At 38.7% G+C, this 25,269-nt stretch overlaps 1 protein-coding gene across 2 annotated transcripts in view; it reads left to right on the top strand.

Moving 5' to 3' along the window:
• PDGFC (platelet derived growth factor C) overlaps positions 1 to 25,269 on the top strand; it is a 261,841-nt gene that overhangs the window by 102,268 nt on the left and 134,304 nt on the right. The window contains exon 2 of one of the 2 annotated variants that reach the window (XM_075543635.1): positions 21,798 to 21,858. The exons of the other annotated variant lie outside the window; for it this stretch is intronic. Coding sequence (XP_075399750.1) covers positions 21,798 to 21,858 — 61 coding nt within the window. The remainder of the gene's footprint in view (positions 1 to 21,797; positions 21,859 to 25,269) is intronic. 2 annotated transcript variants of the gene reach the window in all.

Genomic DNA, 25,269 nt, shown 5'->3' with positions numbered 1-25,269 from the left:
TCTGGAAGCATGCTGGAGCTTGGGTAACAGTCTTACTATCACGGCAGTAAACGACATTGCTGTATTTTGGGACAGTATGCATAAAAAGCCAACGTCAGGGAGTGAAGGTTGAGATAGCTTCTTTCTCACCACATCAGCATATCTGCATGTGGACGGACCCACCTGGAGACGGAGAGAGGGGTGGTGTCTCGGTTCCCAGACCATCCGAAGTAAGTGTTTTCTGTTGGTCTTAGGAGACCCCTGTGAAAGGCTCGTTCGAACCCCAAAGGGGTCATGACTCACAGTTTGAGAACTGCTGAATTAAACCAAGGTGCTTTTCCTCCTCCCAAACATTTTTTGGGGAGCGAATTGGAATGGTAAAATCTACCAGAGGTAGATGTTACATTCCTTATACAAATGCACTGTGAAAACAAAGCCATCTACCATCAACTTCTTTTCTGCAAACGTAAACTTTCCTGCGGTAAATGAGGTTGTGGTTAGGGGCCATCAAGTTGGCTTCTTCCCCTCAGAGCTCTTTGCCCAATCCTTGTCTAGTCCTGCACCATCCTTTCATTGATTTATGTTTAAGCCCATTGCTGTAGTCACGGTGTCCGTCTATCTCATTGAGGCTTTTCTTCTTTTTTTTGCTTTTCCTCTATTTTATCAAGCGTGAAACACAGGAGTTTTGCTACAGGGACTCTGCTAATAACGTCGGCATGTGAGGAGGGGTCTCGCCATGCTCGCACGTGAGAACCTCTGACTGTATTTTCTTCAAGACGGATTTACTTATTCTTTTGGCAGTTATTGGTGCTTTTAATATCCCTGCCAACCCCCTACTTCAAATGCATCTATTTTTTTCTGCGCATCCTAGTTCACATCAGGTCTTAAAATAATTACATCCATAATGATATGTATTTTGTTAATCAACTACAAAATGAAATATTTAAAATCCATATAAATCTGTATTTCATTTCATAATCCATTTCTAGTGTAAGGAAAAAATAAAATATACAGAGGAATGATTTCAAATATTAAATATGCATTATTTGAATGAATTGAGTGAGATTAATCTCTTGATAATTGTGACATTATGAAATCCAGATAATTGAGACGTTATGGAATCCAAATGTATCCGATGATGGAAAATATATGAGATCCAAGAAGCAAACTCTGAAATTAGTTTATTTCCATTAAAAAATAATTTTATTAGGGGCTCGTACAACGCTTATCACAATCTATACTTATATCACAATCTATATGTATATCCATCGTGTCAAGCACATTTTACATTTGTTGCCATCATTATTCTCAAAACATTTGCTTTCTACTTGAGACTTTGGTATCAGCTCCTCATTTTTCCCCTCCCTCCCTGCTTAACCCTCCCTCATGATCCCGTGACAATTTATAAATTATTATTATTTTGTCATATCTTACACCGTCCAACGTCTCCTTTACCTACTTTTCTGTTGTCCGTCCCCCAGGGGTGAGGTTATATGTGGATCCCTGTGATTGGCTCTCCCCCTCTCCTCCACCCTCTCTCCACCCTCTAGTTAAGATTTTTAAAGATTTGTTTCCTTGTAGGGGCCAAGACTCAGTTTTAACTAGAGCCTTGGACCTAAAAATACAAAGAATGGTATTAAATATATTTTAAAATAGACAAGACCCAAACAACCAACCATTCAAGTGTCTATTGTATTTATAATATCTTCTAAAACTGAAAATTAGAGAGTATATTAACATGTAAGATCAGGGAATTTACCAGTAATTTTTATCAATTTGAATTATTTCACAGAACCAGAAATGAACTCTGTAACAGACTAGATGCTATATGCATTTATCATTATTGAAATATGCTTATAATGAGGCACAACATGGCCACGGAGCTGGTGTCTGCTCTCTGAATCCAAACCCACAGCAGAGCCAGGCGGATCTCCAGGCAGCTGTCGTCACACACGCGTATGGGCGCCATTGTTTTTTCTTGGACTTACCTTGTAATGACTAAACAGGACTCACAGAGGCTACCCATGATACTGGGCTTTACTGGGGAAGTTAACAAGTTGCCAGATTTCTTTTGTTCACAGTGTTTGTTTTCAGTCGTGCCTGCAAATACAGCTCTGTCTGGTCAACCATCTGTCAGCCAAGGGACCCCTTGGCCACTGCTCGAATCTGGAAAATAATACAAAGTTCCTTTGTCATTGATCGTACTGTAAGGGCAGTTCCTTTTCCCAAGGCAGCCTCTTGCTTGAACACACTCCAGCCTTGCCAACTAGCTTTGTGTCGTTTTACTTTACTTGTTTTGGGGCCTGGGAATGCCCCATCTGCCTTCAGGCCTCGGTGTTGCTACCTTTGAACCTGTCTCTGCCACTGTGGGATCTCTGCTGAGGGATCTCAGAGTCCTGGAGATGTATTCCCATCCTGACTTCCTTTTGATGTTCCTCAGGGGGCTTACTTTATACCCAGCAGCTTGGTAAAACTGACTAATCCCCTGTTAGACTCCTATGGGGCCATTTGGTGGGTATTACAAAGACTGGCGATTTAGTCAACTGTGGCACAGAGGCTTGAAAACTCGATTCATTATGGTGGAGTCACATGCTAATCCGTTTTTACATCCAGTGAAATATATTTCATTGTGCCAGTTTCTTACTGTGTAACTGGTGTACGTGTATTTGGATAGAAACAAATTATAGTTCACAATGAAATATTTAAAGAATGAAATATTAGAATTCCTCTTTTCATTACTGTAGTTAAATTGGAAATCGGTTTCATGTATTGGGGTACATACATAGCCATACGTGAAGATATTTAGGTTGGCAAGTGAAAATACAGAAACCTCTCATAAATTTTATACTTCATATCCTTTATGTAGGGAGTCCGAAGAGGTGAAGGGTATGTAATTATTTTACTTCTTTGAATGTAAAGAGCTCCTTTTCCGGGTTCGAATTGCATTTGGGTCTCTGGCAGATGTGAGTGGTTAATACTCTCAGCAGCTAACACAAAGATTAGAGGTTTGAGTCCACCTGAGGGCATCACAGAAAGAATACCTAGTGACCTACGTTAGGAAATTTAATCATCAAAAGTCTGTTGGAGCTTGTGGCTTCACTGACACACGTGGACCACCGTAAGTTGGAGTGGACTCATTGGCTCTTGTTGCTTTGGAAATAAAAATTTCCAGATGCTTGAATCTGTGAACCAATTTCTCTGGCTGGTAAAGGAGTACTGCTGACCGGGCTGGTTCTGAGCAATATGCTGGCAGGACGATATGCATTTCCATGATAACATTGGAAACTATTAGAAATCCAAAAGCAAAAGAACGTTCTCATAAGCCTAACTGTGGAGTCTACCTGTGGAGTTTGTTGCTTGTCTTTTGCAATCTGACTACAAATCGCTATCATTTCCGATGAGAAACAGGAAGTCAACTAAAAAGATAGGCAGTCCCCTTCTCAAATGGCCAGAGATGGCACTAACCAGTCTTGCCATGTTTGCTTCAGCTAGGCTTCCTCCTAACCTGATTTAGTTTTCCTTATCCCAAACAGCATGTCTATCTTTATTCCTCTACTAACCTTGAAGGTAATTTAGTTGTGCGTGATTTGCGCAGATGGGGATTGATAATTCCCTCCGTCAAGGCGGGGATGGGAGAAGGGTCGGCCCAAAGAAACCCACATCTAGTCGGCACAGTTGCACTTAGAAAACTAGGTTGCTATTGAATGTGAAAGCTCGCTAAGGAGGAGCCTCGAGGTAACTTACAGACCGCTTGTAGGGCTGTCCTCAAGTATTATGTCATAGTTGATTCCATCCTTACCGAGGGACACATTCAGGTACACACTCTCTAAGTTTTATTCAAGATAATGAGGAAAATAAGCCTCTGAGCGTTTATGATGGGTCTTTGTCAAAATTAAAGTTAAGAAAACACGATGATAGTGGGCCCTGTGTTAGTTCATTTTAACTCTGCACATGGGAGGTCAGTATAATGGCTCTTTTGTGAAGATAAAAATATTTGAGTGCTTACTTTTTAGGACATTTCATAGAAAACAGTTAGCAGTGTTGGCTTACCCGACAAACAAGGGATACACACGGGCTTACTTCCTCTCCTGTACTAAGCAAGCTCACATTTTTCCTTCCACATCAAAAATTCTGGTTCTAGGTTCTGGCTGGTCTGTCTCTCTCCCCGCCCCAAATCCCTTGGCTTCACAAGCAAAGCTGCTTTTCAGCTTTACAAATCCTTTACAGGGGAAAGAAGCTCAAAAGAGGGAGGGGTGGCGAACCTCTTTTCTACCAAGGGCCGTTTGATATTTATATCACTCGAAATGATCACCTTACCAATTAGCCTGCTACATTCAGTCCAGCAGTTGATTAAGTCACCCCTACTGTGATGGCGGAACAGCTTCTCTTAGGTGAGGCATGTGATGTGAGCAGACACTGCTGACTCCTCAGGCCATGTATTGCCGTCCGGTCAGATGTTCCCCACCTGTTCTTCACCTAGGATGCAAGGGAAATTCAGTCTCACTTGTACTCATTGTTCGTTACCGACCAGTGTGCAGGCAGTTGTAAGACTGCACCTACCTGGCTTACATGCATCTTCCTTAGACTAAACTAGGGAGATGTTTACAGGTGAAAGAGGAAATCAGTTGAGTGTCCTGGGGTGAAATGTAGACTGAGATTCTGAAGATCACTGGAGTTCATTTTCAATTGGAATATCCCGCAAATCAAAGTGAATTTTATCCAGTGGCTTTGTTTCAATTACTAGATCGTGGTTAGTTAAATGAACTTCGTTTGGTTAATTACCACAGTGGTAGCTGATGATCTCTTAGGCCACTTTGAATCATACTGTGCTATGGACTAGCAGACACAGACCCAGTCCGAAAAGTGCCCAAAATGCCAGACACGAGGGCAGGGATACAGAATGGCATTTTCTGAGTTATGCCTTAGAATGGAAAAGGTACACATATCTTAAACAGTAATTGTGATTCGCAGTAGGTCTGTGGGTGCATTAGGTGAAGACGATAGCATTTGAGAGACGAGATTTTTGTGAGTCATCCCAGACACAGTCACTCCATGAGCAACATTTTTGAGATAGATAATGATGTCAGCGTGCCACGGATAATATGGAAACAGAGGAACCTGCATTGTATGCAAATTTTTGAACCTAAGGTATTTTCTCAGAGTCTCAGTTATAAATATAAATTTCCCCCTTGCCCTCCAAAAAGATGGTAATATGTGTTAAAGCATAAAAGAAGAATTAGAAAGAAAAAGAGGTGACTATGTAGATTCATATGACTAAGGTACTTAGCAGGGAATAGGAGGGAAATTGAGAATACTGAAAATTCAGTTTTCATTCCATAAACTTAAAATTCAATTCCTAATATGCCATGGACACGTTTCTACGATGGGCACCCTCTGGTGTCCTAAAGTTGCTTCCATCTCGCAGAGATCCTGTGCACAACACTGCCCAGTCCTGCTCCATCCACACCAGCATTGTTATGTATTGAGCCCATTGTTGAAGTCACTGTGTTAATCCATTTCCTTGGGCTGCTAACCAAAAGATCACCAGTTTGAACTCATCAGCCACACTGTAGGATAAAAGTGAGGCTTTCTACAAGTGGGTGGGGGAGGGGGGAGGTCGGACAGTGTGAGCTATGACAAAACAATAATAATTTATGAATGATCAAGGGTTCATGAGGAGGGGGGAGTGTGGAGGGAGGGGAGGAAATGAGGAGCCAATATTAAGGGCTCAAATAGAAGGCAAATGTTCTGAGAATGATGATGGCAACAAATGTACAAATGTGCTTGATACAATGGATGGGTGTATGGAGTGTGATAAGAATTGTACGAGCCCCAAATAAAATTATTAAAAAATTTTATAAGCTCAGAAACCCACAGGGACATTTTTACCTTGCCCTATAATATAATAAAACTGTGATTCAGAATTGAGTTGACGGCTGTGAGTTTTATTTGCTTGCTTTTACCTGGTGGTGGTGAAGATTACACAGAATAGGTTATCTGAAATGTAGAATGTGTCTAAGACAAGCAGTCCCTGATTAGGACTTCTTGCTGTGTTTTTACGTGGAATGTACAAGTAACACTGGGACAGGTGTCCAATGCTTCTTAACTTTAGTGCAAGAAAGACGCCCCGGGGGCACTGTGATTAAGTGCTGAGCTGTTAACCAGGAAGGTTGGCAGTTTGAACTCACCAGTCACGGGAGACATGTGTGGCAGTCTGTGACCACAAAGACCTGCACCCTTGGAAACCCTTTGGGGCAGTTCCACTCTGGGCTCTCCAGTCGCTGGGCGTTCGAATCCCCTCACGGGCAGTGTAGTGTGTGTTTACCAAGAGAAGACACAAAGCCTTTCCAATGATTTTAAAGCTGCGCATGCAGCACGTGAAGGTGACCGTGGTTAAGGATTTAGTCTGAGTAGATCGGGATGGTTCTGTTGTTTCAAAGTGAGAGCAGCTATATATAACGTGAAAGCAAGTAAGGTCTGTCTGTAGATTTGTTTGTAACCTGGAGACTACCTGTACTCACAAACAATGCATATTAGCTAAGATAACTACTAGTAGGAACTCTACTCATTACGAGTCAGCATTGACCTGATAGTGGTGAGCTTGTTCTTTTGGTCTGACTACTCGTGGTAGGTTATCCTGTGCACTCAAGCACCAATCAAGTGATTTCCCCCCATGTAAAGATAGAATGATAAGTGTGGCCATAAGGGGATTCTAAAAATTTTGAGGAAAAATTCCATGTTCTTGTAATTCCATTATCCCATGAACTTTTTGAAACCTCCTCATAGAACTGAGCCCAATGTTGCTCGATCCTCTAAAATCAATGTATTTTAGTTCACTGTTGAAGCTGCTGTGTCTATGTTATTGAGGGTTTCCCTAGATTTTTAAATTTTTTAATGTTTTTTCCTCCCTGGATTTTTTGGCTCTTTACCCGACATGCGACCTTTTCCTAGTCATTGGCCTTTCCTGATGATGTGTCCAGGATCAGCGGATCGAAGTCTGTGTATTCTTGCAACCGAGGAGCATTCTGGTTGTATTTCTTCCCAAACTGCTTTGTTTCTTCTTTTGGCAGACCATGGAATAGTCTATTCTTCGCCGACACCACAATTCTCGTTCATTCATTCTCCTGTCTTCCTTTCTCACTATCCAATCATGCGGGCACCAAGGGGACCGCGATCTTCACAGTGGCATCGTTGCTCTTTAAAGCTCCGCAGGCGGGTTTTGGAACACATTTGCGCACTGTGCTCGATTTTGGAGTTCCTGAATGCTGTTTGGATCACTGTTGATTATGGATCTAAGTGTAATTGAATCCTTGATAATTTCAAGCTTTCTCCATTTCAAATGATTTTCACTGGTTTAGTAATGGTAGTTCACCCCCGCCCCCCAAATTTGAATATAATCCATATTGAAGACAAGTGTTTTTGTTCTTTTTTAAAACCTTAATTACTGTTTCAGGTAACCTTTATTCTTTTTATCAAGCAAAGTTGTGTCGTCTACGCATTACAGGTTTTAAAAGAGTCGTTTACTATAATCCTGTTGCCAGACTCTGCTTCAATAAGCCATTTTCTTGGCTTGATTGTTCGGCAAACAGTTGGAATAAATAAGGAGACAGGATATAATTCTGCTTCTCACCGTTTCTAGTGTTTGAACTTTGATTTGCTTGAGCGTATGCCACATAGTCCATCTGTAAAACCTACTGTCCTGGAGTGGATTATATCTTATAGCACCCCAATGGGATGCAGTAGAACTGCTCAATAGAGCCTCCAAGATTATAATCTGTAAGTAACCAGACTGCCACCACTGCTTTCCCCCACCCCTCCTCTGGGAGCTGCTGCTGAGCCCATCCCCTGTCCTTCCATGAGCAGCGGAGAGCGAATGAAACCACTCTGCATGCCATGAGGGCCGTGTATAGTCAACGACGTGTGTCGATAGAAAACTTTTTATATCTCACTTACTGAGGCCTAAAAAGTAGTTGTAAAAAATAATCGTTGAGGGGTTCTTGAAATAAATAGTAAATTCTTTGTATACTTTAAAATCCCTTTATGTGTCTCATACATATGCACCTTTTCTTCTTCAATGTAAAAGTTTACAAAAGATTAAGAGTACTAACGAACTTTTAATTTGTAGAAATCCTAAAATGCACAGGTACTTGAGTGCCTGTAGTGTGCAGATATTTTTCTTATTAAAGTTCAGCTTATTTAAAGTGTATTCAGGAGCATTAACACGGAAGGTTGAGAAGTAAATATGAAGCAAAATGTGTGCTGAGGTCTTGAGTAATTTTCCGTTTAGTTAAAAAAAGAAAACTTCAGCATACCCGTTCATCAACTAAAGGCCTGTGCAGGCCAGTGAGCTGAAGTTGTGAAATGTACGATTCAGACAGGTGTGCCTCAGGCTTTCAGATGGCCAGTGCTAGTGTCTGTTACACTTTCAGAGGCTTTGTGTTTGAAGTCCGCTTCTGGCCAGTCGCTAGAAGCCTGGAGTCAACAGGGTATTCCCACCAGAATGCATCAAAACACTAATGTTTATGACTGAAAAAAGGAAGTCCTTAATTAGTGTTATAATTTGAAAATCTAGTCTTGTTTGCATCTCTTCCCAAGTACCATACGTACATTGGCCTGGTTATTAAAAAATAGGCAAAACAAACAAAAAACCCAACTATACCATTTTCTTTGAAATTGCCATGAAGGGATATTTGTGTGCATGGCTTCTTAGTTGTTTGTCATTCCTTTATTTTAAATCAACAATTAGATTATTGGTCATGGGGACATAGCTTTACCAGCTTTCATGTTTATACTCTAGCCCATGTTTAAGACCATAAGAGTGATATCAGTGCACTCCTGTCTTACACTGTTCCCTTTCTTGCTATGAACCATGATTGTGATTTGAGTGTTTGTTTACAGTAAAACTTTGAAATAGCAAGTTGCCCTTAACTCTTATATATCATTTATAGAATCAATTTAATCTAAAATAATATTTTCAGAAATATTAATTCTAATGTTTTTATTTCAGAGATAATGTTAAATAATATTTCTGAAGTACTTAAGGCATGATGTGCTTGGTAGTATATATCCATTAGCAAATTATTTTCCTGAAGTCTACCTTAGCTAGTTTTCAGTTTGATTTACAATAATAAAAGTATGCTTTATATTTAATCCCTATATGACACATATATAGATACGGATGAAAAAATTAAAGATTTGAAAACAGCTGAAAGTTGTAACAGATTTCAGATCCCCTAAGCATTTTCCCTTAAAACGGTCAATGTCCAGAGAGGAAAGTAAAAAGCAATCGAGGAAAGAACTAGGAGACACAGGGCTTTTATAAAGATCTAAACACAGGCATATACAGATGTAAATATATTTATGTATGATGAGGGGAAATAGATCTATGTGCATATAATTATAGATTTAGTATTAAGGAATCAGATGGATAGTGGGCCCCTACTCAAGTACTCCCTCAACACAAGAACCCTTTGTTCTAACAATTTAGCAGTCTGAGATGCTCACCTCCTGACATGATCACGGAAGACAAAGCGGGTGCATAAACAAATGTGGTGAAGAAAAGTTATTGTGCTAAATTATCAAAAGATATAGAGTCTGGGATCTTGAAGGCTTGAAGATAAACAAGCAGCCATCTAACTGAGAAACAACAAAGTCCACACAGAAGTACACCAGCCTGTGAGATCACCAGGTGTGGAAAGTATCAGGTAGCAGGCATCAAAGACTTAAAAACATCATAGCATTGTGAATGAGGGGGAGTGAGGAGTGGGACCCCGGGACCCATCTGTGGGCAACTGGACACCCACTTGCAGAAGGGTCGCGGGGAGGAAACGAGCCAGTCAGGGTACAGTGTAGCATCGATGAACCATACAACCTTCCTCTAGTTATTAAATGCTTCCTCCCCACCCATTATCATGACCCCAATTCTACCTTACAAATCCGCTGGACTGGAGGATATACACTGGTACAGATGGGAACTGGAAACACAGGGAATCCAGGACAGGTGATCCCTTCAGGACCAGTGGTGAGAGTGGCGAGACCAGGAGGGTGGAGGGATGGTGAGGGAGAAGGGAGGGGAACTGATTACAAGGATCTACATATAACCTCCTCCCTGGGGGATGGACAGCAGAGAAGTGGATGAAGGGGGAAGTCGGATGGTGTAAGATATGACAAAATAATAACAATTTATAAATTATCAAAGGTTCTTGGGGAGGAGGGAGTGGGGAGGGAGATGAAAAAATGAGGAGCTGATACCAAGGGCTTAAGTAGAAAGCAAACGTTTTGAGAGTGATGAGGGCAACAAATGTCCAAAAGTGCTTGACCCAGTGGATATATGTGTGGATTGTGATAAGAGTAGTTCAAGCCCTCAATAAAATGATTTAAGTTTTTTAAAAAAAACAGTGGGTGTCCATTTTAACTTTTTGATGGTATTCATACCATTTGATATTTTAGTTAAGATTTTGAATAAAACATGGACCGGGACACATCAACGGGTATTTTATTTGGCCTACTGGCCCTTGTGAGTGTTTGCGTGTGATCATGACCACCAGCCTTGGCCCACCTGCTGTGTCTGAAGGTAATCCTATCTCAGCCTGATCACCTGTCAATTCTCTAGGACTGTGCCTTGTCCTGTTGTCCTGCCATTTTCCCTTTTTGTAAACACAGGCAGTCACTGGATTAGAAACGTCCAACTTCAGTATAACCTGTGGTTGCTAACTAACCCCTTTAAGCTTCCATATTAAAAACCTTGTGGTACAGGTGCAACTTTGTGACACCCATTAAATCAATATTATTACTGTATTATGTTAAAGATATTTGAGTGTCCCTGGGAATATTTCTTTACTGTTTTCTAAGCTTAGCCAAGTATACAATAACTAAGACAAGCATTTGACTAACTGCATTAGATCAAAACTATACCCGGTTGCCATGAGTTACGTACAAATATGATTGAAAGAAATATTTAGGAATGAAACTTGAATGGTGATCGAACTGCCTATGTTTGTGGAGTTTCTTTCAGATTCCCATCATAACTGTGTAAACTCCTTTATGTGGAGATCTGCCTGAGAAAAAGGTGTATCTGCACCTTCCTCTCAGTCATTCTTAAACGTTGCAGCCTCTGCCTCAGTGCTTCTCCTTGAGGCTCTTTATTTTGGTAGACGGTCTCCTCTCCTCTGCCTGATACCCTTTACAGGGCATGGGAGATTCCCTTCCCCAGGACTTATGTAAAACCTCTCTACTACTTGTCTTTCAATTTATTGGATCGTGTATGTTTTTATTTTGCTGTGATGCCAACAGTATTTCAAGTGCAATCAGTGTTACCATGGTGGGCAGGTTTCCGCAATGCTTCTAGATTCAGGTAGACTAGGAAGAAAGGCCTGGTGATCTGCTTCCCAAAAAGTGGGCTATGAAAACTTTTTGGGTCATAAAACATTGGCTCATTTGCTTTGAATGCGTTAGCTGACAGGGTCAGTCATTGAAGGAGGACATCATTCTCAATAAAGTAGAAGTCCACGGTGAATCTCCATGAGTTGACTTCACACAATGCTACAATTACAGAGGGGACCATACTGGTAAATAGGAGAATGAGGCAGGTCCAGGCAGGTCCATTTGGTTGTACATAGATTACCATAAACCGGAGTTGACTTTTAGGGTCACTATCTCTGATGATGTAGTGATTATGAGTCGGGCTGCTAGCTGCCAGGTCAGCAGTCACCGACCACCAGCCTGTCCATGTTAGAAAGGTGGGGCACCCCATCTCCCTAAAGAGTTCCAGTCTCAGAGACTCTCAGGGGGCAGTTCTACGCTGTCCTGTGCTTTGGCAGAGTCGTGACGGCAGTGAGTTTTGTCTGGTACTTTTGGAATTCTTTATTTTAGAAATGAGATGGAATTTTGGTTAAATCCAAATGGAATTTCGTGAAACTTGTCCAGATCATCTGTGTTTACTACCAGTGTCTGGTTCAGACCCGGGATGACCTAGTGTGTGCGGAGTAATCAGGCTCATTGGGTTTTCGTGCTGTGACTTCTCAGAAGCAGATGGACAAGCCTGTGTGCCCTGGGTGGGTTTGAACTGCCAACATTTCCGTTCATAGCACAGCGATTTATCCTTTGTCCCACACAGGGATTTGTGAATTAACGTAAGCTATCTTAAATAAAATGTCAGGATTACCAGTATTCATTTTAATATAAAATATGCCTCATTTAGAGATGCAGGTGAGCATTACACAAATGTTGAAGACCACATAGGTCTGTTGGCCGAGCGATTGTAAAACTGCAACTTTATTAAAGAGAAGGAAGATTACTTTATTCAAGTTGAATGATCCATATTAAATACAGTCACAAAAATAGGAACCAATATTGAGATACTGAGCATTCTTCAAGTGCTAGGCTATGTTTCATTTAATACTTGTTTCAGTCTAATTAAGTTTACCATGTAGTCTATGTACTATGTACATATGTAGGTCTATGTGCATATATTTGCAGGTTAAGTACTAAGGTAGCAGACAGACATTGGACCTCTGTTCAAGTCCTTCCTCAATACCAGAACACTTTGTTCTAATAACCTGGCATTCTGTGATGCTCACCTTCCGGACACGATCACTGAAGACAAAATGGGTACATAAGCTAATGTGATGAAAAAGCTGATGGTGCCCGGCTATGACAAGATATAACTACTGGGGTCCTAAAGGCTTAAAGTTAAACAAGCAGTTATTTAGCAGGGAAGCAACAAAGCCCACATAAAAGAAGCATACCAGCCTGTGTGATTACAAAGTATCCATAGGATCAGGTAGCAGGCATCAGAAGACCCAAAACAAACATTTGGGTCATATTGCATCGTCTTGATACAAATGAGGGGTATCAGCATAGAGATCCACAGCTCATCTGTAGACAATTGGATGTCCTCCCAAGGAAGGGACGAGCCAGTCATGGTACAGTATAATATCAGTGAAACACACAACATTCCTCTAGTTCTTTAATGCTTCCTCCCCCAACTATCATGACCCCAGTTCTATCTTACAAATCCAGCTGGACCAGAGCATATACACTGCTGCAGATAAGAGCTCTCGACATACAGAATCCAGGAATATAAACCCCTCAGGACCAGTATTGAGAGTAGCGATACCACGAGGGTGGGGGAAAGTGTGAGCAAAAGGGGGAGAAAAGGGGAACTGATTGCAACGATTGACATACATCCACGCCCCCTGCCCACACCCCAGGGGGATGAACAACAGAAACGTGAGTGAAGGGAGGTAGTCGATGGTGTAAAATATGAACATAAAGATAATTTATAAATGATCACGGGTTTAGGGGACCGATTACAAGGATCTACATGTGACCTCCTCCCTGGGGGACGGACAACAGAAAAGGGAGTGAAGGGAGACATTGGACAGGGCAAGATATGACAAAATGATAATTGATAAATTATCAAGGGCTCATGAGGGAGGAAGGAGTGGGGAGGGAGGGTAAAAAAAGAGGACCTGATGCAAAGGGCTTAAGTGGAGAGCTTTGAAAATTATGAGGGCAAAGAATGTACAGATGTGCTTTACACAATTGATGTATATATGGATTGTGATAAGAGTTGTATAAGTCCCTAATAAAATGTTTTTTTTTAAAAAAAAGATCACGGGTTCACGAAAGTGGAAGGTGGGGGAGGGAGGAGGAAAAAGAGGAGCTGATACCAAGCACTCTAGTAGAAAGAAAATGTTTTGGAAATGATGATGGTGACATATGTACAAATATGCTTGACATAATGGATGTATGGATTGTTATAAGAGTTGTAAGAGCCCCCAATATAATGATTTATTTTTTTAAAATACCGTATAGTGTCATGAGTAGAAGTTAAAGTAAACAATCTAAAGATTTTCATCATGGATAATAAAATGTTGATTTAATTAATAGAAATTGGAAAATAAAGTAGAGGAGCTGAGATTTATAAGTTCGCATCATGTATTTAGATTTAGACATATTGAAACTGAAGGGCTTGTGTAAAATAGGAGGGGATGTGAGTTTTTTGCTTGCAGAAAAGTTATGATCTACTGTTGTAGATTTAAATAACATATCTTATGGAAGATACTTAATTAAATCCAGAAATGCTTGCAATCACAGGACTAAACCGAGAATAGACCATTAGAGAAGCATCCACTCCAGGTGTAGAAGATTGAAGTACTATAGAATTGATGATAGGTTTGTATCTGAGGTACGAAGAGAAGTAGACAGTGATGCCAGACACCATTATAAAATGAAGATGTTCAAAGAGTGGCCAGGAATATCTATTTCCATTGGTGGCTCATGGATAGGAAAGTTATAAAATTAGTCTGAAAAAAAAGTGTCTATTGCTGACCATTTCTAGCTGTACTTTAGAGCAATGCTGTTGTAATTTTGGGAGAATCTTTTTGCATGTCATTTCTCTCGCTCTTTTTGGTGTCTTCATAATGAAATATATAACGTTATCCTGACTCGCCACCAGATGCACGGACGCCGCCTTTGCTATTTTTGCAGGTGGTGACAGATACTTGTTAAACAGCAATGTTGGCACAGGAATAATTTCTCAGAACTATTTATTTCCTCAGCACCAAACCTTTATTTGATTTTCAAGTAGCCTGGGTAATCATTATTTCTAATTCAATAATTGAATTCTAATTCTATTCAATTTAAAAAATCATTACAAGTCCACAAAGCTTTCCTCTCTTTTTAACAACCAATGTGATTATCTCTGTAAATATGACATGCGTGGCACTCATTCAGCGTGTGGCTTTTTTTCTCTTTTGTCACGGACATGTATTCGTGCAACATTCCACTTTTCTATCCCTTGCTATCGGTGGCAAATATTCTAATAATGACTCCGACAGGTTTCCACCCTACACAAGTTCTGTCTCTCACGGGTTTTATTGTATTTTATGCTACCTGACCCTACCCACATGTTTGAGGGAACCAGTATCCGTTTTAAGACACATGAACTCTTGCTCCACGTACCCTGAACATGTTCTTCTCATTTACCATGGAAGGAAGCAACTTTGCCACGCAACATCTCCCCTGGTTGTTAGTCTCCAATAAGCCCTCTGAATAAATAAATACATAGTAACCGTTATGATCAATGTCACTTAAAATTATTGTGGTTAGTACATCCTTCTTGATGAAATATAGAAGGGTAAATGAGCTATCTACTATGTAAACACATATCTCTATGGCAAAAATCTTCAGGTATTGAAAGAAAAAAGGATATGCAGCATTATCTTCAGTGAACGGAAAGAAGTTTTCAGTTGCTTTCAGTGCCACACTAGAGTTACATTTTTCCAGATGGTGTATTAAATATTTATATGCAGTTGCATTGGCATTATCTTAAATATTACCAATGTTCCTTTATAAAAATATGCTGTACCAACACTATGTAAATAATATTTTTCAATTAACTCCAAACCTCAAGTTAGTGTTTTAGAATTGTAAATGAGAGGGAATGCAGATTGGGGACCCAAAGCCCATCTGTAGGCAGTTGGAAATCCCTTTACAGAAGGGTCGTGGGGAGGAGAGGAGCCAGTCAGGGTGCAGTGTAGCAATGATGAAACATACAATTTTCATCTAGTTCCTAATTGCTTCCTCCCTCCACACTATCATGGTCCAAATTCTACCTTACAAAGCTGGCTAGACCAGAAGATGTACACTGCTATTGATAGGAACTGGAAACACAGGGAATCCAGGATACATGATCCCTTCAGGACCAGTGGTGAGAGTGGCGATACTGGAGGGTGGAGGGAAAGTGGTGTAGAATGGTGGAAATGATTTCAAGGATCTACATATAACCTCTTCCCTGGGGGATGGACAACAGAAAAGTGGGTGAACATTGGACGGTGTAAGACATGACAAAATAATAATAATTTATAAATTATCAGGGGCTCATGAGGGAGAGGGGAGCGGGGAGGGAAGGGGAGAAATTAGGAGCTGATACCAGGGGCTTAAGTGGAGAGCAAATGTTTTAGGATGATGAGGGCAATGAATGTATAAATATGCTTGACACATAGATGTATGGATGGATTGTGATTAGAGTTGTGTGAGCCCCCAGTAAAATGATTTAAAAATATGCCGTACAAACACTATATAAATCATGTTTTTCAATTAACCCCAAATCTCAAGTTAGTCTTTCAGAATGCAGTTCTTTTTCTAACCTCTTTTCTCTAACTGATTACTCTTTTACATTAATATTATGTTGTCAAATTGACACTATTAGTTCTTCTGGTCCTGAAGTGAAGAACTCATCTTTTACTTTGATTCAAAGTGAGAAAGGGTTTTTTTTGGGGAAATTTCTTTAACCTTGATTTGAAAGATATAAAGGGTTCAGAGATGGTTTCTAGGAATTGTGTAAATACTTTTAAGTTGTATGCTATTCTGTAAAGAAACTAGAGGGGACATATTAGATGCATAATTTTCTGGTTGGGACATCCAGACCTGTCATCAGAATCTCATAACTGAAGACATTAGTTTGAAAGGATTAAGGAAGTAGTTGCTGATTAAAATACCTCGTTCAGAAATTTAACTAACGACAGCACATCTGCAGCGTAGTTTTATAGTTGGATACATTATAAAGGAACAGAGAATTAGAGGCCTTATTTAACAATTCATGTGAACGTTTGCTTTTGTTTCAAACCTTTCTATATCATTAAATATTTCTGTCTCGGTCTCATACTGGCTTGCTCCTTACCATAATGGTGCTACCGTATTATATCACCCATACCACAGTAATTAGAAACAATTCTAAGCATTACATTTCTTCTTCACATATGACACAGAAAAATGAAAGCACACAGCTAAATACAACATTGTTAAAAATGTGCTTGTCAATTTTGTAAGCAAAGATAGGATTTTATTTCATAATTTGTATATAGTTGACTAGTGAAATTAAAAATTTATTGATATGTTATTGATCATTCATATTTATTTTTAATTGACCATCATCTTTCTAGTCTATTTTGATTCATAAAAGTACTTTTTTATATTAAGGATATTAGCTTTCACAAATTTAGGATATTATAATTCCTTCTGTTTATTGATTTTGAATTCCAATTTGCTCTGATTTGTGAAACTAGATTTATTGGCATTTAATTTTTATATAATGCGATTTAATTATTCAATATTAAAAACAGTTGTACAATCATCACCATAATCAATTTAAGAAGACTTTCTTCTCATATTCATTGTTTTTAGTTCCCCCTCCCACACAACCTCTCCCGCTACGCTCCTAGGTAATTTTTAATCCAGTTGCTATCTCTATAGACTTACTTATCCTGGGTTTTATATAAAGAAAATTATACAAAACACAAACAAACAAAAATCAACAACATTGACAAAAGAGAGAACAACCTAAATCAAGAAAGCAGAAAGTATTAAAATCTGCAAAATCTGAGTCCAAAGGGAGATCCAATGATACGATGTTACATTGAAGCTAACTGCACCTACCGTAATACACCTCGCAGTGTTTCCGTCTGGTAGCGAGGCTGGGCACGTTCCTGGGCCGTGGTGTGAGGAAGTGCCGCCCGCGAGGCCCCATCCGTGGGTGGACCTTGCAAGTGGATTTTGGGCTTCCGCTGTGACCCACAACCTTCTGCAAACCAGGTGTTTAGAAGTCAAGTCTGATAAAACAAATGTTGATCTTGATTTGTAGTAAGGAGGGGAATTACGAAGTTCTCATATATATCATTGTTTAGTGTATATCCTCAGTATAGCCAGGAAAATGTTTGGTTTGGTTTGGCTTGGCTTTAAGCTAAGTCTTAGCTTTTGTTTTCAGTTAAGGGGAAACAACTTCCTCCATTGAATACGATGCTTTCAATGGAATCTTCAAGTTTCAAGTTTTGTGGTCAGGACCGCAGTAATCCTGAAGAAGTAATTCCTAACATAAATTTTATATATTTCATACAAGCAGATCTGCTGATTTATCTGTAGATAGTGGGTGTCTTTTGCTGGCATTTAGCCAAGTCTTTTAAGTAAGTGACTTTCCGAAAACAATTATAGGCCAGAAATTAACCTATATGCTATCCTTTCTCTAACTGCTTTTTGTTGTAAATAAATTTACATGTGAAGTTAGTGCTTCAATTAGGATATTTAGCCTATCAACAGATATCAGGTGGTACCCCCCCAAAACCCGAAAATTTTTCACAAATATGTATTTAAATTTTTTAATAAACAACCCTATATCACCTTCAAAGTACTTTTATACTTAATACATTTGTCAAATCTGCGATTCTGTTCTTGGAAATATTTTTTTAAATCATTTGTTTGGATGGCTGATAGCAACTCCCTTGATTTTTTTCTTTACCTCTTCTACGCTGTCAAATTACTGTCCTTTCATGCCATTCGAGGAAACAAAAAGAAGTTCCATGGAGTGAGGTCAGGTGAGTCAGGTGTATGGGTTGAGAGAGGCATGCTGTTTTATGCTCCAAACAGGTACCCTGAGATGGCTGGGTAAGCAGGTGCATTGTCATGGTGGCAAAACCAGTCCTCCCGCCCCACCTCTATCTGCCACATATCAGGCCTTTTTTGCTGCACACTGTTATGCAATCTTTTCAGAACCTCTAAACAGAAAACTTGATTAACAGTCTGACCTGGTGGAACAAAACCCAAATGTACTGCAAGTTGGGATTTTTGGCTACTTGGGAAGATGACAGACCACCAGAACAAGGTTTGTCATCAATAGACATGTCACCTTTTTGAAAAGAGAAAACCATGTGTACACTTGAGTGTTCCCCATAGTGTTGTCCTTGTTAGCTGTGTTCAACATCACAATCGTTTCTGAGGCTTTTTGTCCTGAGCAGGAAACCCAATTTCACAGCTGTATGCTGGTCTCTTAAATCAGCCATCACAAAAAATGAGGTTTGTGCAAAACTGCTTGTATGAAAAAATTCACTGTGGGCAGAGAGAACCTTCCGAGGTGAAGCCACTGGCTGTACTAACTGAGCAAGTTGCTTGATGCTCATGCTTGACCGGGGCCGGGGGTGCGGGCAGCATTCTATGAAAGCTCCATCCAGCAGTGCTTTTTTTTTAACTTTTCATAGGGGGGGTACCCGTGTATATTCCTTGAATACTTTTTATGTGTGTTATGTTGTAGGAGATGCAAAAGTAAAGAAACAAAAAACAAACACAAAAACCAGATACCTAGGCAAAATGTCTGACCTTCTAGTGTCTATTCATAAACTTATACTTCATTATACTTTAAAAAATGAATATAACAAGTAAGTAAATATGTGAGGCATGGTCCTTTAGAAGGATTAGCAATTTTGACTTTTTTAATACCTGACTAATTTAGTGCTGTTTCATAGTTTCCATGTTTCTGAAAGCATTATTCATTAATCACATTTTTAATCATTTCTTGCTTTCTCCAAATTAATATGGACTTTTATCGCTTTTTCTATGGAGTTCCAAATTCTGGAAGAAACTTTACAATTAAAAATAGAATTAAAATCAATCTACTGCAAGCAGTGGAATGGAACTGCAATCCAGCAAAACAGTAATATTTGATAAAATTGTCTCCTGAGCCATTTACAGTATTACAAGTACCTCACAGTCCATTAATAAGCAGATGCATAGAAAAAAAAATTAGGGTTGCTTTTGTTTTTATTTTAACCTACTTTGAAATAAAACATACCAAGTTAAGAATGACAAAGAAAAAAATATTTAGGTGTTAAGTTTAAGAAGGATACTCCTGGGAAAACGAACACCTAGCAATGAATCACACTGTTGTCCATGTTGAATAAGTCTTGACATGTATGGTATAGTAGAAAGTGAATAAACGTTTGACACAAACGTTGGGAATGGAAAGTTAACACTGCCATTTGTTTTTAGGATACACTTATTTCCAGGTCTTGGGGAAACAGTCTTAACTTTATGTCAGTTATTCTAACTAAGTTAATAATACCATCCTCTTTGATTAAGAATATATTGCTTTGGCAAATAAGTTGACTGGTAATCCTATTGTTAGTTATACCTAATTCTCAATTCATAGAAATAAACTATACATCTAGTTTGTAAGGTTTTGTGATATAATTTTGTCTAGGTTTCATTTTAGTGACGTGATTAAGGTAAACTACTTAAAAGTGACTAGTTTTATTTTAATCATGTCATTCTTGAACAACTTGTTATTAAACTTCTTTGATTAGTTGTCTGAGACCTAATTTCTCAAAGTATGTTGAGTTCAAAAGAAGTCACAAGCTGTGAATATTAGCAATATTGAAAGCTAGACTTTGTGATAAGGATTAGGGATATAGTGAATTTAATTAAAAATTCAATTGACTTACTGAGAAGAATTGAAACCATTTATTTCACAATTTTATCAGTATTCAGTTCAACTTAAATGTTCTTACACTTTGCTATTTTATCATCTTCAAGAGATGCTTAAATGTCTTCCTATTAGCTTCCTAATTTATTTTCATAGGCTATGATCAGAAATCGCTATTTGTAATGCTTTGCTCACCCTTGTGAATTTGATCTTAGATGAGCAGTGCCTAAGATGGGGCGGTAGTGGAATAAAGCCATGTTGCTCTACTTTTGAACTGTTTATTTTTTTCTACGTGATCCATTGAAACTCGAAAAAATCACTACCAATAGTTCAGTTGCTATTAATTCCATATCATGAATTTGATACTGACACTGTGTCAGAGTAGAACTGTGCTTTGTAGCATTTCTCATTGGCTGATTTTTCTTAGACCAACAGACCTCTCTTTCAAGATTCCTCCAGGTGTATTCCAATGTCAAGTCTTTTCTTTAGAAGCTGACTATGTTACCCATGGTATTAGTCAGGGATTCCATCCTATGATTATACCTTAACTACGCCTAAAAGTGTATCACGTTAGCTGATGGAAGACTTTAAATCTTTACAGATAATGAATTTGTAATAATCTGAAGCAGCACATGACAAAACCAGTCCTTACCAATAGCAAGGGAGTTTTCAACAATTTCAAGGCTCTTGTACAATAGACACATGAAATTAATTTTGCTGAATCGGACAAGCCCTAAACTATCAAAAGAACTGTGAAACTTGATAAGCGCGAGTCAGCTAACATCGGAACTTTCAACACGATAGTTTCTGGGACAAAAAGTTTGGCAATAGTAATTATGACTGTATATTATTGTTAAAAAATAGATAATACATGAACTTTCAAAGAGTTCATGGGAAAATGGAATTGAAAGTTGTCCACTTGTATCCAAAAGTAGCTGGACAATCTCTGGAATTGTGAGTAGGTATTTCATACACAAGGGTCCCTGGAGGTGGGGGGAGGTGCCAATGGTTAGCATGTTTAGTTGTGGAAGTGAAGGCTCACGGCTTAAGTTCACTATGACCTCTCTGGGACAGAAGCCTGGTGACCCAAATCTATATGTCATCCACTGAAAGCCCCGTGAAGCACAGTTCTACTCTGAGCTACTTGGAGGGTAGCTGAGTCAAGTTTGACTGGAGTGCAATAGGTTTGTTTTGTTTGTGTTTTTTCTTTTCTACTTTGAATAGACATTAATTAAATGCATGAGCAGAATCTGAAAAGAATGAAGCACAAAGGGATAAATCCTACCAAATAATGCTCTTTCTTTTATTTTTTTCTATGCCAGCCAAAACCCTCTCCCTTAAAGATTATTGAAAAAGAAAAATAAAATAAAACACCACCAACAAAAAAAGACATGAATAAAGTTCATTGGATTGACTCAGTTATTTCATTTTTACAAGCTTTATGTGTCTTTTCAATCACTCAAAAATTTTCACTTCCGAAATCTGAAATTGAAGATTCTGAACCACCTAGTCTAGGATTTGAGGTCACCGAAGACTCAATTTTACTATCTCCATCTACTGGCAGGGAGGAACTATACCCAAGCATCTGGACTGGCATAGAAAAGAGGAGAAAGATCATTTTAAAGGTAAGCAAACAATACATTTCTATTTACTTTAAAATAATAAACCTTATCATAACACTCCTACTTTCATTGTGCTCTCATATGATCAAGGTTGATAAAGTAAACCATCTTACACCCAAAAGGTTTTTATTTTAAGGTACTTTTATCAGATTCTTGATAAGAATCAGATAAGTCTGTCTTACTTTCATAACGGGAGTCTGTCCTGTCCATGCATTGCACATGTCTAGCTAGTCCTTCCATTTTCCCATGCTGTTTCCCATTCCTACTAATCATTTAACTGCAGTGTGCTTACTGAAATGTATTTCTATTTCTGTGTGTTAGATACAGAAATGTCTCTCTGACAAATGCAGCTTAATTCCAACAGTCATGTTGCTATGTGTATAGATCGTAGACATATGTTTTTAATGTGATTTTTTTCTTGAGTCATTTTCCCCATGCTTTGTTCTTATTTTCTATCAGCAGATAGAAAAGTCAAAGCCAAACTCTGCCGTTAATTGACCCAACTCACAGCAACCCTGTAAATCAGGCTTCAATTACCCCTGTTGATTTCTGAGACTATAACTCTCTCGTGGAAAAATGCAAGCCTGGTCTTTCTCCTGTGGAGTGGCTGGTGGTTTTGAACTATGGACCTTGTGGTTAGCCTAATGCATCACCCACGGCATCACCAGGGCTCCTTATCAGCAGAGAATTCTCTCACCGTCGTCTAGGAGATGGTTACTCATAATAACCCTATTGGGCAGGGTAGAACTAGGTTTCTGAGACTTACTCTCCGGTGGAGCTGCTACTGGTGATTTCAAACTGCTAACCTTGTGGCTCAAAGGCCAGTACTTAACCCCCATGCCACCAGGGCCCCTATCAGCAGATAGCACATTGAAAAATTGTTAATTGATTGAGTACAATGTCTGTTATTATTTTTTGTTTGTTTCTTTGGTTGGTCTTTTATTTTCCCTGAAAACACAATTTCCCTTTAGAATAGTGGTTTTTAAGGATGCAGTATTAAAAATTATTTGCATTATGATGGCTACTATACATACTTTGATGGTTTGCGTGGCTGTACAGTCTTTGTGCTTAAATCGCGTGTTTTAAACATTAAGAATAGTTGTTCTTGAGTATGAAGTGTATACTAGGCACGGTTATTCTTAATGCATACCTTTCTCAAAAACTTGTATGAGTAGGCATAGCATAGCTATTCGTCTTCACGATGGATATTATTATAGTTACTACAATGAATTTATATTTTTTCTATTTTCATTTTTCTTGGCACTACGCCTCTTGGTATCCGGATTTGTCCTTATCTTTGTTCCTTTTCTTCCAGAGAGGAAACTATGAATTTATAGGAGTATAGGTTGAGAGTTTTTAACTTCCAAATTACTTTTCTCAAGCAAGAATTTTCAAAGAAATATCCTGTTCGTGCAGTCCTGTTCATTTGCTGGGTCGGGAAGAGGGTTGGCATATCTGCCGCTGGTCTCTTTGCTAACTGTTGGACCAGAAGAGACACTCTCAAATCTTGTGGCATCTAAGAATGGCCAATCTGACAGACAAGCAAATCATTCAAAGTACTTCCCTAAGGTCACAAGACAAAGAAGTAGATGTTTTTGAATAATGAAGAACTATCTGATATCTGAAGTGAAGCCAGATGGTCTTTGCAAAGTCAAATTCACACCAAATTTTCAGTAAAATATCTTCTTGAGCATCTATTCTGGTCTCTGTCTAGCCGTTCTATCTAGTCCTTTAGCACTTTGCACTTTAGTTTCCTGTTGAATCTGTAGTTATAAGCTAGCTATTGCATATGATAGTAGATTTTCTAATGGTTACAGTCAACCCGATTCTAGATTAAAACATATTTAACATTGCATTGCTCTTGCTCATTTAGTCTTTTACTATAAACTGGCCAGATGATAAAGTTAGCGAATGTGATAATACGTTTACACGCTTCTGTGTTCTTGGCATGTCTGTAATGGTTCTCAGAATCTCTGTTCAAATTGCTTTGAGAAAGCAAACATAAGCAATCCATTTTACATCTGATAGTGATAGACGGGAGTTGTTGAACGTGGTGTACGGGGTGGGGAGATGATGTTCTCCAGCAGGTGAGACTGTTTACAACATCGATGAGCATAGGGTTACTTCAACATGGACTAGGAGTGAGGAAATGTACCTCGTGGCGTAATGGGTTATCCATTCATCTGGTAACCACAGATTGGCAATTCAAAACCACCATGTGCCTTGCAGGAGAAAAATGATGTTATCTTTTCCCATAGAAATTTACAGTCTTAGAAACCTTCAAGGAGCAATTCTGTTCTAGCCTGTGGGCTCGATGGTAGTGCTGGTTTTTGTTTGCTTGCTCACTTTTAATGAGTAAGGAAGCACACTACAGTATTACTCTTCATCATTTATTTCTAATATGACCATGTCAAACAACTGCTAAAACCAAAGATCTTGCTGCACGTATCCATTTCAAACATTGCTTATGGGAAGGCAATTCCTTTATCATTGTAGACCAGCATTGTTAACATGTAAACATAAGATAGGAAGACATGATTTGACGCGTATAAAAACTCATAGGACAGGGTTGAACTGCACTTATGGGTTTCTGAGTCTTTAACTTCTTTTTTCTCCCCCGAGTCTGTAACTTTATGGGAGTGGAAAGCTTCATCTTTCTACCACTGGTGGCTTTGAACAGCGGACCCTGCGGTTAGCAGCTCAATGCACAGCCCGCTCTGCCAGCAGGGCTCCTCAAATGGAAGTTTCCTCATTTATGATCTTTAATTCTTTTTTTTTTAATTTAATTTTTTTTTATGATCTTTAATTCTTTGGAAATCACACATCAGACATGGATAGACCGTGATGTGCAAGCTCCTTTGTACAAAAACAGAAATAATAGGTATAAATAAGAAACAGGAGTTTCATTTTTCAGCATTAATGATTGCTGAATATATAATACTGACATTAAGTGTTTGTTTTATTGTTCTCATTGGGTTCATTTACTTTGCCTCAGTCAGAACTTAGCATAAAAGATAATTTAAATATATTAAATATCTATCAATACATAAACTAATTGACTTTATTGCATCATCCACTGAACTTTAAGTTTATATTGAGTTTTTATAATTTTCATTGATAATTTATAAATATCTTCACATGAAAAATGCCAGTACTTTATTGAGACATTATGCTACTTTTCTAGTTGAAATTCCTGGAAACTCTCCAATTTGAATGTTGTAAATTATCTCGCTTCCCCACAGTGAGAATTGATAAAACTTGGATTTTTTTTAAATGGATAAAATTCTTCTTTGAAAATATTTTCTGACTAAACATTTGTTTGTTTGTTTAAAGGGTATAAAATATGATTTTATTTAATCACAGCTAGGTTTTGACGTACCAGAATTATTTGATTTTGATACTAAAAATATTTCA

The sequence above is a fragment of the Tenrec ecaudatus genome, chromosome 3, assembly GCF_050624435.1.
Source record: "Tenrec ecaudatus isolate mTenEca1 chromosome 3, mTenEca1.hap1, whole genome shotgun sequence".
NCBI lineage: Eukaryota > Metazoa > Chordata > Mammalia > Afrosoricida > Tenrecidae > Tenrec > Tenrec ecaudatus.
Note: the sequence above shows the minus strand (reverse complement) of the source record. Positions and strands in the feature narration are given on the sequence as shown.